Consider the following 13,726-nt stretch of genomic DNA (forward strand, 5'->3'; position numbering starts at 1 on the left):
GGAAAGGAAGGATCCAGGCAAGAAGTGCTACTCTGTCATCATGGGCAGGCTTTGGGGCAACCAAGGGGTTGTAATTGTTAACCCAGTAAAAATGAAGCCTGACGCAGGGGGTGGCAGGGCTATTTAAAAGCACTGTGTGGAACTGAGTCAGCTGAAGGTCAAGAAAGCCTTGTGGGTCCCAGAACAGGTTAAACCGGCTCCAGCCCTGAGAGGGCTGGGAATGGAGAGGAGGTGTCCTGACACCTGTGGGGTTTGCAGGGAGCAGAGCTGCTGGGAAGCTTTGACACTCTTTATCACCTATTTCGATCTCATTCTCCCAGCCCACCCACTAGAAAAGAGCAGGTTAACCCCAGTGAGCTGGCAGCCCTTCCTGAGGGCAGGGGCCCTCTGCAGCTGTACACTAGAGCCCCTGATTTGGTCTGTTTCTCTGCTGCTCGGAGCTCTAAAATGCCAAAACATGACCAGTTGTAGAGTCAAGGGAAATTTCAGTTTTGTTCAGCTTGGAAAAATCTTGGGTGCAATCCTTTTTGGACTGGGACTGAACTTAAATGAGACATCCCGTGACTGCAAATGCTGGTTTGTTTTTTAGCAGAGTTAGCTGTGTGCAGGCCTTGGTTTGACTTAAATCATAGAATTGTTTAGGTTGGAAAGGACCTTTAAGATTGAGTCAACCGTTAACCCAGCATGCCTGAGCCCTTGTCCCTAAGCACCACATCTACACATCTTTTAAATACCTCCAGGGATGGGGACTCCACCACTTCCCTGGGCAGCCTCTTCCAGTGTCTGACAACCCTTTTGGTGAAGGACTTAACCCAGTTAGGATTTTTTTTTTGCTTCAGTATGGTGAAACTACTCTGAAAGAAGACAAGCTGAGTTGTGATGTGTCTGTTAGCTCTGCGAACATGTGTTGTGTCCTCGGGGGCCGTTGTCTAGTTCAGCTCCCTGAGCTTCCCATGTGGCCATGACTTGGTGGCTGGTGTGCAAGTAGCAAGGCTGACAGAGGCCTATCAAGCTCTTGGTGGCTGTGTATCTGAACTGGAATTGAAACGTCTGTGAAGCACCGAGTCAGCTCTGAGAAGACTGGCAAACCGAGTTAGGAAGTACTGACTAGCACTGGGTGGGTTTTTTTGATTATTAAATAGACTGAGGCAGTGTTTCCTCGGAGGAACTGTGTATGGGTTGGTGGACACGTCTGAGGAAATGGGTGATGATTACCTGGTGAAGATATTCTTTGAAAATCACAACCTGTCCTTGATTAACTGTTGCTTTTTCAGGTGACTTTTCTTAAGTGAATACTACATTTGTGGAATTAATGTTTTCTTTCTCTTCAACAGTGGGCCACCATACGGATAGAAAAAGGTGTCAAAAAGCCGCAACCACAGATGCTAAAGACTCCTGCTGCTAATGGTGAGAGCTCGGGGTAAAGTCAAATTGATAAGACTAATGTGCTAAAGTAGGAGAGCTGAGTCTTTTTCGAATGGAGAAGTTAGATGTGTGCATGAGAGAACTGGAGAAGAGGTGAGGAGTGGTTACAAACCAACTGTTACGTTTAATTGTTTTGCAATGCCACTGGCACAAGAACTGTTCCTGCAGAATGCAATGCTTCTTTTACTGGCTTGTACTGAACAGTTGAAAAATCAAGGGATGAGGAAATGAAGGGTATGAAATAACATTAAGCTTAACAAAACAGAGAGGAACTTAAGATGGAGACTGTCCTCAGTTGAGGGGAATTTTTGAGTTACAACATGAGCTTTATTTTTTTTTGTCCTGAATTCTGTCTTTAGGTCACTGCTTGCAGGGCTGCTGGCCAACTATTGCAGTCCTAACAGCATCAGAGTACACTTAATCTCTGAGGAGACCTGTATGTTTAGTGGACAGCACTTTTCTTTCCCAAGCTCAGTGCTTTTTCTGTTATAGGACTGTTGGATGGAAGTGTGTGGTGTTAAACATGTTCTGTTTTTTCAGTCTGCTGCTATTCACCTTTTTGCTCCCTGGCGTTCCCTCAGTGTTTGCCAGATGAACTTCTTACACTCATTATCTGTAGAGAGACAGCTGAAAAGTTGCTTCATATTTCTTCCTTTAACCTAATTTTGAAATTAGTTCTTTTACCGTATCTTAACACATACTGTGTGTGTGTCGTGGTAGGCTGTATTACGTCAGAGTTAGCTGTAAGACTTTGGAGCTGTAAGCACAGTGAGAGCAGTCTGAGTTTGCCCAGGAAATAGGAGAAGGCTGAAAAGACCTTTGCAGCCAGCACTTGGTTTTCTCCTGGTTCCTGACTGCCTCAATATTGCTGTTGATTTGCTTGGTTTTGACAGCATTTGACAGCGGTGTCAGCATTTTCTGTGTGCTCCTCCATTAGGCAGCACAGCTGGAAACGGGACTGGCTTGCCAGTTAGTAGACAACTCAGTTGTTACCTGATTCTACGAATTAGCTCATGCGAACATGATACGGTAATGGGCACTGAACTGCTGAATTGGTTGTATGTGTTTCATCTCCAAAGAAGTATCCTTATCAATACTGTAAACACTGGCATTGTGCTGTCTGCCGGCCAGGCATGAAACAGGCTCCGATGCTAGCAGATCTAACTGTCAGTTAGCACCTGTAATAATAAACTGGAGGGTACTGAACAGCAGCTCTTAAAACAGGTTAAAATTTCTCTTATTTAATTGCTGACTTTAAAGTGGCTAAGAAAAAGTATGTCCTGTATCACTCACCAGTGTCCTGAAAGTTGTGGGGGTTTTTTGGGGGGATGGGAGGAAGGCAAGGTGAGTGATCCTTCCAAACAATGTCAGTGCCCTGCTATCTATGTTTCAGAGGTTGTCAGTGATGCAGCAAGATATCTTTTCTTCCCGTAAAGGTGATAGTGTCCCATCCCGTCATGGGTCAGTGAGAGGGCAAGAGATCCAACTGTGCTGCTTTAGCCACACAGTAGGAGCTTTTGTCTTCCTAGACATCTGATCATCCTGGCACATCGTTTTTCCTTCTCTGGAAAAGAAAGGTAAAGGGAGAGAGGACCCAGCTAGTAGATTAGGTTTTATGAGCTATCTTTCCATAAAACTACAAGTACCTATTCCCCCTGTACATGTGACTGAGGGATGTATAGGGCTAATCTGTGCTGTAGTTCTGAACCTCAACTAATCTGAGTGCACTCCACTGTCTGGGGCGTTAGTGATAGTTAGTAAAAATGACCTGAGGTAATTTGTATAGGTGATTGCATGCAGGCTATGTTCAAGTGGTCTTATGGATGGGGATACATAATCACAATGGTGGCCTGAAGCACACTTTTAAATGTCCTCTTTATATTTGACATTAAAATTAAAACCTTTCCCTGCTGTAGGTGACTCTTACGGCAGTAAGCTGGAGTTTAACTGTTCCCTACTTGAAAAGGTATGGGGAGCAGGGGAGATGTGGAGTCTACAGTGCCAAGCTGTGCTCTGTGTATTGCTCTTGGGAGCTTTTTAAGCATAGGACTGACTGACTTGTGATTAGGAGTCTGGATTCCTGGATGTGGATAAAAGTACTTGAGGGCCAGGGCAGGTGTAGGTCCAACAATGCAGTATATAAGTTGGCATCTATTAAGTGACAGACCATGAGCAGGCAGAGAGGCCCCATTGCATTACACAATATTTACTGAGGGAGGAGAAATTCTTGGTGATAATGAATTATGGAGAAGCTGATTAAAAGAGGGTAAAGGTAAATGTCTCTGTGTGTGTACACATATGCATGTTAAGTGCTGAAGAGGAAGGTGATAGCACCTCTTCCATCTTTTCTGACCATCCAGTACTCACTAGGGGGTGGGTCAGGATAGGAGGGTGCGTGTGCAAGGGCAAGTTTGCTTGTTCCTAGGCAGAGCAAAAATGGTCCTCCCCAAAGATCTTAAAAATCCAGTGTCCCTTAATGTGAAAGACAGAAGAGAGCATGACTGAGGAGATACCACCTTTCTCTGCAGTACCAAATTCAGTGTATTTCACATCTGTTGGCAGAAATGGCAGCCAGTGCCCCTGCATGGGTGGTGTGATAAGGAATAGTCCCAAGAAAAATGTTGGCCGATGTAGTTACTGTGTGGGGAATTACCTAGTGCTGTCACATCAAGGTTCCTCTGTGTGTTTATGTGCCAGACCCAAGGGTAGCTCTTGGCTGAGCAGCGACTTGGAGGCTAGATGTCTACCTCATTGCAGCTGAGTAACCAGCTCTCAGCTGTTCGTGTGGGTGTTGGCTGTGTCAAAAAGCAGTCCTCTTCAAGTAGTGGGTTTAAAAAAAAAACCCAACACAAAAATGCTGTTAAGTCAGAGTTTTGAAAGCGCATCCACCAAAAGAAGAGCTTATACAAATAATGGGACTGTGAGTAGATAGTGTCAAATTTGAGCCTGGTATAATTAGCTGACTAGAGTATGTGAGCTCAAAGGCTTGGGGCTTGTGCTGTGACACTGAGTAAAGCAGCGACTACAGCTTTTCTTGGCCGAGTGTGATGTTTGCTGTACTCCTGCGTAATGCTACCTTTTAGCTGTCTTTGGCAAACTCAGCTCTGCCCGTGGCCAAGGGATTAAAGGCCATTAAATATTACTTCTGACTACAAGAAGGTGAAATACCTCACCTGAACAATATGTGTTTTAATTCTGTTCATAATATCTTCAGGTGCTGCTAAGATCTTGGAGTAGCTTGTCCCAAGGCTGCAAGGCAGCTTGTGCATGGGCGTGTCGTGACGATGACAGTGCGGGCTGGTGAGGCAAGACATTACAGCTGTACTATCTCGGCTGTACCAGCGCTGTGTTAAACTTGAACCCTGGGCTGGTTTCAGCCAAGCAGTAGGAGCCAGGGGAGCTTGGCTGATGCTGAACTGGGAGCTGGATAAAGGAGGAAGCGTTCTGAGTTCTCCTGGGAACTGGAGAGAAGAGTGGTACTTGCGTGATGGGTGCTGGAGAGTTCCCCCGGCCAGTTTCTTGGCTATGACCTGTCTCCCAGCCCAGCAGCAGCATGGAGCAGACAGGTTGGGCTGATTTGCCTACAGTCCCAGGTGTTTCACAATTTAGAGATTTAAGGGGCTGACAGAGAAAAATTGAACCACAAACTAGAGCTCTGGTTTGGGTTTAAAATATGACATGTGTAGTCCATCCTGCTAAATGTTTGATGTGATACATGTTTGTATAATTTAGATCCTGGAGGGCATGTGGGTGTTTGGATGTGCCAGATAAATGATTTATATTTATAGGCTAGTGATAGGACAATGCACTGAGATGGTCTGCTGGTGGAATTGCAAGTTGTGGCTGCCAAGTTCAGAGCTGATGGTGCTAATAGGTTTTGTTGCAGTGGGACATCTCTCTTGCATGTTGTTCTTTAGTGTTTTCCTCACTGATTTGTGGGACTTGTATCTCGGAGCTTCTTGTGTTATCCTGTAAGTATGCTATGGTGCAATGCAAAGATTTTTCCATGTCACTTGTAATTTAAATGTCGCGTGTGATTTGCACAGCAAATATATTCGCAGAGTTTTTCTTCTGGCAAGACTTCCTCGGGATGCAGATTGCCACATTGTGGGATATGTATTTGTGGGAAAGTGCCTAGTAGCTTGAAACAGGTGGGTGCTTCCTCCTTTCCCTTTTTTTATCTCAAGATGGAAGCAGAGAGGTTGCGCAATTTGTCGGAGAGTGAGAGACTGGTGACCTGAACTTTGACCTCTGTAATCCTAGCTGAGTGTCTCAGGGGATGGTTGCTCTGGTTAAATGTTATTCTAGATTTCTTCAGTCATCAGTTTCTGGAGCCAGACTTACTTGCCAGAAAGCAACTGCTTAATCTTTATATTTAGCTTACACAATTTGTCCTTGCCTTTGAAAGCTCTGGTGAGAAACTGGTGTTCATCAGACCCTAAGTATAAAAAAAAAAATATGAAAAGAGGGGAGGAGAGGGAATACATGCTATTTGTACTGCAATTCTGAACTCTCCAGGTTTCTTTTCTATTGCTAGATATTATGTGGGCAGAGTCCAACTGAAACACAACTGTTAATGCTGAACTAAATTACATCAAGGCACCTCTAGGCACAACTTTCTTTGACTTTGTGTTTTTTGGAGGGTTTTTCTTTGTTTGATTTAAACTAAAATAAAAAATAGTGTGATCCTGTCTGTGCTTACAGAAGAGACTTGTGCTTTGAAGGGAGGGAGGTGTGTTTGGTTCAAAGCTGGTCCATGCACAGATGTCAGGTAGCTGTTGCAGTCTGGGGCTTTGGCAGATAGCAGTAGAGCACATCTCGGCTGAATGTGGCTGTGGGACGCCACAATGTCTGACAAGAGATGGGCCTAGGGAACACAGAAGCCTCCGTGGAGGAGATTGAATGCCCTTGAATACACAGAGCACCAGGAGATGGGAATGGAAGGGCCAAGGTCTGACTTGGTTTCCTCTGGAAATGTAAGATGGTCTTGGATAAAGTTGCTGAGTTCAGGACTTGTCAGATGATGGGAAAGGGTCTGTGTTCTTGCTTCACCTTCAGTAGGCAACAGAACTTGACATATTTGCTGTTCAAGGTCTTCATGCTAGGGAGAGGAGCTGGAACTGGCATGCTGAAGAGTATGTTGTATTCAACTACCCATCTGATCTTGCTGTCGTAGGAGGGACTCTGACAGTAAACTTGTCTCCTTGAGTCGTGCAGAGCAGCAAGTGATTTGGAAGATGACTTTCACTGTATAAAATTATTTCCTCATATGGTTACCCTTTCCTTTCCAAGGTATCATTGAAAGGGATGAAACTCCTATGGAGAAAGAAATTGCGCGTCTGCATCGAGTGGACTTCGAATTCTCTGACATATTCTACTTCTGCAGAAAAGGGTTTGAAGCCATTGTGGAAGATGAAGTCACTCAAAGGTTTTCGTCTGAAGAACTGGTCTCCTGGAATCTCCTCACAAGGACTAATGTCAACTTTCACTACATCAGCCTGAGGCTGACCATTGTGTGGGTCATTGGGGTTGTAGTGCGATACTGCTTCCTGCTGCCCCTACGGTAAGCTCGTGGGTGCTGAGGGATTTTTTCGATCTGGGAACGCGTAAATTTGTGTTTTCTTGGGAAATGTCATCTCAGCTTTTTTAACCCAAAAGCAGCATTAGCAGATACAGAAGGTGAACCTGCTTAAACTCTACTCTGAGTGGTTAAGAAGACATTCAGAATGCTTTTATCTTGCCATTTACTGTGGAGAGTAGATTAGGGCTAGCGGTCATCTTTTCTGTGAATGCTAGGTCATGTGTATTGGCAAGGTTAGTGTGAGCTGGGCGAACTATAAAACTCCCTGACACTATTGGGGTATCTGAATCTGCTACCTTTGCTAGGCCGTGATTCTGAGCAATGTGTCAGGGAATTACTGAGTTAGAGAACTGGATATGTCAAGTACTCGAGGAATAATTGAATTCCTGCAATTGTGTTCCCTTTTAAAGGGGAAAGTGATATTAAAATGAGCAAAACTACTTATTTTGATTTAATTTCTACTTTGTCTGTAGCTTTACTCTCGCTGCCATTGGGATTACTTCAATGATTGTGGGGACAACAATGGTAGGACAACTGCCAAACAGCAGGTAGGTACTGTGTGTGGTGTGTGAGGGACAACCTTGGCAAGGTGTATTAGTGCAAACAGCTCAAGATTAGGACTGGACAGATTTTTACGAGTCATAGACTACTGATAGTTGATTCCACCCACAAACTTGTGGCCTTGGTTTTTAGTGGCATTTTGAACTTGGGCTGAGGTTGGCTTCTTGCCAGGCTTGGCACTGAGGTTGGTGGTTTCTATTGGGCTCCTCTTGCTGTCATGAGAGACTGGAAGGGAGCGTTGTAGAGGAGATAACAGTGCTGGGATAAAAAAAAAATATACCCTGTGAAGAGATGACAGCCTTGCCTAGGTAAGTGAGACCAAGGATATGCCATGTCTTGGCTGAGCTGCTGAAGCAAGTGAGTGTTAGAGCTGGGAATATCCCTCTGTTCTCCAAAGTACCAGGAAAACTTCAGCCCTGAGTTTTGTTGAGTAGGCTGGAGAATATTGCATATGTGTCTAGCTGCGTTCCAGTATGCTCCAGATGCCTGTGATTTCTTTCAGTGTGAAAAACTATCTGAGTGAAGTGGTCCACCTCACGTGCTCCCGTATCCTTGTCAGAGCTTTGTCTGGTACTATCCATTACCACAACAAGTGAGTGAGCTGACGTTACGATAGCAAAAGCGTGTGTATACTTCTACGTGTGTGAGTATCCCATTTGAAATGGGACGCCTCTTTCCTGACCTTGGAGGTTAATGTCACTCTAGGTGCTGAGTCACCTGGCAGGTTTATGGGACTGTTGCGTGTGTAACGTGGTGCTTAGTGCACTAGTAGTCTGACAAAAAAAATTATGTAATTGCAGGGAAAACAAACCTCAGAAAGGAGGAATTTGTGTTGCCAACCACACATCACCGATAGATGCGATCATTTTGACAAACGATGGATGCTATGCGATGGTATGAGGAAATCCATGATGACCACAACAGAGGGAGAGACCAGGAAAGGGAAAGATTGTGGGGTATTAGTTGTGGAGTTCAGTACTTAACTTCCACAGTAGAGATGTTAACTTGAGCACTAGTCAGTGGGGGAAAGTATAAATTGTGTTGAAGTTGGCCTATAAGTTACGTGCTGCTGAAGTTGTCCTGGCAGCATCAATGCTAGGCTCTTCATCTGGCAAAATACTTCAGATATGCTTCCATGCATGGGTCTAGACCCTTTCAAGTGAATGCATTTCAATCGTGGGTTTTTTTTGGGAACTGCCCAATCCTGATTTCCAGTCTGCAGTGTGCTTGGGGTTTTTTTTGAGGGAGATAGAGAAGAGAAAGTCCTGGTTTTCAGATGCCTCATGTGCTGATGTGCTTTGTTGGGTTTATAGGTTGGCCAGGTTCATGGTGGACTAATGGGAGTTATTCAGAGAGCCGCAGTCAAGGCCTGTCCTCACGTCTGGTTTGAACGCTCGGAAATCAAGGACCGGCATCTAGTGACAAAGAGGTGAGGTGTGGGTTGGAGCGGGGGATTGCAGTGCTGGTGTAACTCTGGTACCTACTAGTGCCTGAGAGGCCACGCTTGGATGTGTAATCCCCAAAGAGTCATTGAACAATCGAAGACCCAGATGCAGAATTAAAGCTTTGGAAAGACAGAAGCTGATGAGGTTGCAATGGGAAACAGGGAACTTGGAACCTTGGGATCTCAAGAGGGCAAAAGTTCAACTTGCAAAAGCATCTTTTAGCAGGAGTCATATCTAGTTGTCTTATTCCAAATGATGACTGCTGCTTATAAATGCTAATGGCAGAGATATGAGTCATCTGTAATTCCATGTTACTGTTATCCTGCAGAATGATGCAGGATACTGCAGATCAGTAGATGTAGGTAGGAGTGGAAGCAATCAGGATACTAGTGGCTCAACAGCAGTTTTTGGAGTGAGTTGGAGGGGTGGTATGCAGCAAACTGGATCATTCAGAATGACCCAAATATACTTGCTTGTGTGGGCTTTGGTACAGTAGACTGGTCAAAATGTCAGGTTCTCAGGTCACCAAGGAAGGCTTGAAAAGTTTATACAGGATGAAATGGTTCAGACTGAAGCTTCTGGTAAAGTCTGGATTGCGGCAGACTGTCCCAAATATCTCATTGGGTAGCCATCAGTATAATAACGAATGTCTGATGAATTCAGATATACATTTTGAAAGGATGTGAAGCTACTTCAAATTCTGGGACTTTCTGTTGAAGAGAAATACCGATGAAAAAATGGGCTTTCTGTGACACAAACTGTCTCGACTTCATTCAAAATTGTGAGCTGCTAGAAATAACAAGCTTTGCTTGTTTGGGTGAAGGGAAAAAATGTGTCTAGTTATAAAACTGATCTGCTTACAAAGGCAGTGTTCTGCAGAATGTCACCAAAGGCTTACCTGTGAACACTTTAGTACAGTGATAGAAATTCTTCCTAATTTTTAAAGAACTTTTAAATTAATTTTGACAGGTTAATTTCTTCGTCACATCATTGGCTTCTGTGCAGCAGGACGGCTTCGCCATATCATCCAAGTATTATTCAAGTAGTGTGAGCTGTAGGCATTTAGGAGTCCTCTTTTTCAGAAAACTGCTGTTAAGTAAGCAGAGCCTGGATGGACCACTCACTGCACAAAACTTTTTTCTTGTGTAGGCAATTTCTTGCAGGTTGAGTTGATTAGAGCTAATTGGACTGACTTAATGGCATACATTTGTTGGCTTCCCTGACAGTTATTAATAAAATAATATAGAGGAAAGAAAACAGGATGTTGCCTCGGTGTAATACAGCAGGGGCCTTAATGGATGGCTTGCACAAAGCTTCAGGTTTGTCAGAAATGGAAAAGAAAGTACAAATTAGTGCCCAGTAAAAAGCTTTGGTTTCAAACAAATGGGTTGCACGTGAAGATACTTTTAATGCGCCTGCCTGGGGAAAGAAGAGTATAAAGTTGCTGGTTTTTAAGCTTTCCTTCTGCTTCCACAGACTCAGGGAACATGTGGTGGATAAAAGCAAGCTCCCGATCTTAATTTTCCCAGAAGGTAAGAAGCTGAACTGCTCCTTATCTCCATTCAGTGTAGATGTCATCCCTATTCTCTTTTGATAGCTTCTGGTGCTCAAATGTGTCTTCACCTCTGGCTTGGATTTTATTAGGACATTCCTATTTTTCATCTTTCATATGAGATTACATGAAGACAACCCAATACTGTCCCTGGCTGTTGGGTTTCCTGGCAGAAGAATGGGAAGATTGTTTCTTTTGCCCTGTGAATATCAATTCACTGTCCTACAGATCTAACCTCAGCCTTGTGCTTTTTGTCTCACACATGCTCTGGCTTCATTCAGGGAGTCAGTCACAAGACAGGGAGTGACAGCAAGGAGGGGAGAGATCCTTAACTGACCCATAAAGGGCCTGTGTTTGCTCCCTAGTGAGTGTAAGACCTGTATGTTGAGGTAGTGTTGCTGCTTGAAATGTGGTAGGCTGTGTGAAGGATTGACTTTAGTTTCTCTTCTGGACAGGCACCTGCATAAACAATACATCTGTAATGATGTTCAAGAAGGGGAGCTTTGAAATAGGAGGGACAATCTATCCAGTTGCAATCAAGGTAAGTGGAAATAGTTGGCTGCTGAATTCCAAAGTTTGGGATCTGTTTTGGTCAGGGTGGTAGGAAGCTGTCTCAGTACAGCTGCTAATGAAAGCACGATAGTTCTGGCAGTTGGCTACCTGCGGTGGGTGACTGCTAGAGTGTAAGTGGCTGAAATGAGAAAGTGAACTCCTTCAGCCTGCAGAGCCTGGCTGGTAGGACCTGGTGGGCTCAGCTTCTTCCAGAAAGCTGGAAGGAAGGGAGATCCCACTAGTCCTTCCCAGTGCTGAAAGGAAGAGAAGCATGCAGCTCACAGCAGACTGATTTGGCTGTTCAGGCAAACGGGTGACATCTGCTGCTGGTTCTGTAGTGTAATCACAGGCAGCATTAGTAAGCACAGGCTGATTTTTCTAAAGCCTCATTCTTAGCAAACATGTCAGTTGTGAATTTTCTCTTGCTCTGGCATGTGGCTGAAAACATCCACCCCGTATCTGAGACGGGCTGTGATGGTCTGAGGGGGAAAGAGTTTTATCATTTATGTTTTGTGATCCCTTACAGTATGATCCTCAGTTTGGAGATGCATTCTGGAACAGCAGCAAATATAACATTGTGAGCTATCTGCTGCGAATAATGACCAGCTGGGCCATTGTTTGCAACGTGTGGTACATGCCGCCAATGGTTAGAAAGGTAATGTAGCATCTGGTTGACTGGTCGCTATTTAAGAACTTGTCTGTGTCTGCAAGTGCCTCTTATTTTTTTTTCTCCTCTCAAAAAGAGGTAGGGGTTTGGAGTTTTATACTGGACTTTTGTTAGTGTTGGCTTGGAGTGACTGGTCTTAGATTTTCCTGGTGCAGCTTGGTACCATCAGCAGTGCATTGAATATGCCAAGGGTAGCAGTAAATCTAGTGCTACTCACAGTAGCAATGCTGTTAACGTTCCATTCTGTTGGGGCAAAATTTTCCCCTAATTTCAACACTTTAGGGGAAAAAACAGCTAAATTATTATCGCATTGGAACATCAGATAATGTTAGAATGATAAGGGACAGATCGTTTGGCAGTGAACTAATTTGATGAGGCAGCAGGTGCAAAGTGTTATGGAAGTCTGTTTCAATTCACTTCTCTCCAATTAATTTCTGACCCTTGAAGGAAGGCGAAGATGCTGTTCAGTTTGCCAACAGAGTGAGGTCAGCCATTGCTCGCCAAGGAGGACTGACTGAACTGCCCTGGTGAGTGAGGCCATCCTTGTTATACTTCATGAACAATCTGTTGTTGGTTTGATTGAGAGATGCTTCCTCTCTTAGCTTTGTGACAGATAACATTCAACATAACTTTATTCCACTCTGGAGAAAATGAGGGAGTAACTTTGCATGCACATATGTGTATGTGAAAGTAAAAAATAAAAAAGATGTATAAAGTCTTTGGAGCATGTAGCTCCCATGCAGTGAGTTTCACCTAAAGGCTTGATGCTTTTGAAGAGTGCCCATTCACAGTTGTTTCTCATGTTGAGACTCATGCTGAGATTAAGGAGCAGAACTGAAGTTACTTGGCAAAACTGATGAACAACAAAAAATAAAACACAGGGCTTGATGCTTTTTGCTCTTTCTCATGTCCTATGTCAGTAACAGCCTAATGCCTAGATTCTGTAGGACTGCCTGAAACAAATTTGAGAGCAAGATTCTGATGAACAGAACAGGCGAAGGGATTCAAGTCTGAGGCTCAGCTGGCCCTCTGAATGATGTAAGGCAAGAGACAGCTGTGGTGTTGCACGAGATTGACTGCCTCTACAGTCTAGGGCAATAGCATCGCAGGCTGGCAAAGGTTTCTGGTCGGTGCAACCTGTTACCAACATGACTAGGTTGCTTTAACGGGCTGAACTCAAAATTTGGACTGCATAAACATTCTGGCTTAAGGTAGATGTTTTAATAAACATGCTTAAACTTGGATGTTCTAGAAGTTCTGAAGAAAAGCCTTCATAATAATCTTTTAGGCTAACTGTCTTGGTCAACTCTAGAGTCTTAATGTAATACCTAGTTTGCTAACAATAGTGGTAACAATCATGACTGGTTACTTTTCTCCCTTGCTCTGTTCCAGGGATGGAGGTCTGAAACGAGCAAAAGTCAAAGACACTTTCAAAGAAGAACAGCAGAAAAACTACAGCAAGATGCTAGTAAGAAATGGATCAATAGGAAGTCTGTCTACAGGAGGAACAGAGTCAGACTGAATGGTGGTTCTTGAGAACTAATTTTGCACAACCAGCCATAGCAGGGATAATGTTTTTTAATTAGAAACAACATGAAAACTGAAGCAACAACATCCCTCATCACATGTATGCATTCTCTGTATGGCTGGTGCAGAGCCTGCCAAGGGCAGTGTCTCTCTATCTCTCCCTCACTTTTCACTCTTCTTACTCCCTTGCCCCACCCTATCTTCATGTGATGATGCACTGCAGCTCCTGATATTCTCGAGCTGAATGTGTGAAGGAAAAAAAGCACGGCAGTTTTTCTGAGTTTGTAAGGATGAAGGAAAGGACACTGAACAGATGTTGTCAGGACACTGGTGGTGAAGATACCTCTGGTTCATGGTACTTTGAAGCTTTAAACATAACAAATTTTTGTCTTTTTTTTCCTGTTGCTCACAGACTT

At 44.0% G+C, this 13,726-nt stretch overlaps 1 protein-coding gene across 1 annotated transcript; it reads left to right on the forward strand.

Annotated features, from left to right (window-relative positions):
* The first annotated feature begins 1,337 nt into the window (after nt 1-1,337).
* AGPAT9 (1-acylglycerol-3-phosphate O-acyltransferase 9) lies at nt 1,338-13,440 on the forward strand. Its single transcript, XM_009702441.1, has 11 exons — nt 1,338-1,407; nt 6,718-6,988; nt 7,480-7,554; nt 8,070-8,159; nt 8,368-8,461; nt 8,881-8,996; nt 10,489-10,544; nt 11,020-11,105; nt 11,643-11,771; nt 12,231-12,310; nt 13,176-13,440. Exons 1-11 carry the CDS (start codon nt 1,383-1,385, stop codon nt 13,303-13,305), a joined length of 1,152 nt encoding a protein of 383 aa, XP_009700743.1. The 5' UTR covers nt 1,338-1,382; the 3' UTR covers nt 13,306-13,440.
* The last annotated feature ends 286 nt before the right edge of the window (nt 13,441-13,726 follow it).

This window comes from Cariama cristata, unplaced genomic scaffold (assembly GCF_000690535.1).
Source record: "Cariama cristata isolate BGI_N322 unplaced genomic scaffold, ASM69053v1 scaffold11606, whole genome shotgun sequence".
NCBI classification, from domain to species: Eukaryota; Metazoa; Chordata; class Aves; order Cariamiformes; family Cariamidae; genus Cariama; species Cariama cristata.

What these genes read in the sequence shown, in the direction of transcription:
- AGPAT9 (XM_009702441.1), top strand. Translation starts at nt 1,383, where the DNA reads ATGCTAAAGACTCCTGCTGCTAATG. An exon ending in CGGCATCTAGTGACAAAGAG is followed by an intron (nt 8,997 to 10,488) that starts GTGAGGTGTGGG and finishes CTGCTTCCACAG; the next exon opens with ACTCAGGGAACATGTGGTGG. An exon ending in GATCTTAATTTTCCCAGAAG is followed by an intron (nt 10,545 to 11,019) that starts GTAAGAAGCTGA and finishes TCTTCTGGACAG; the next exon opens with GCACCTGCATAAACAATACA.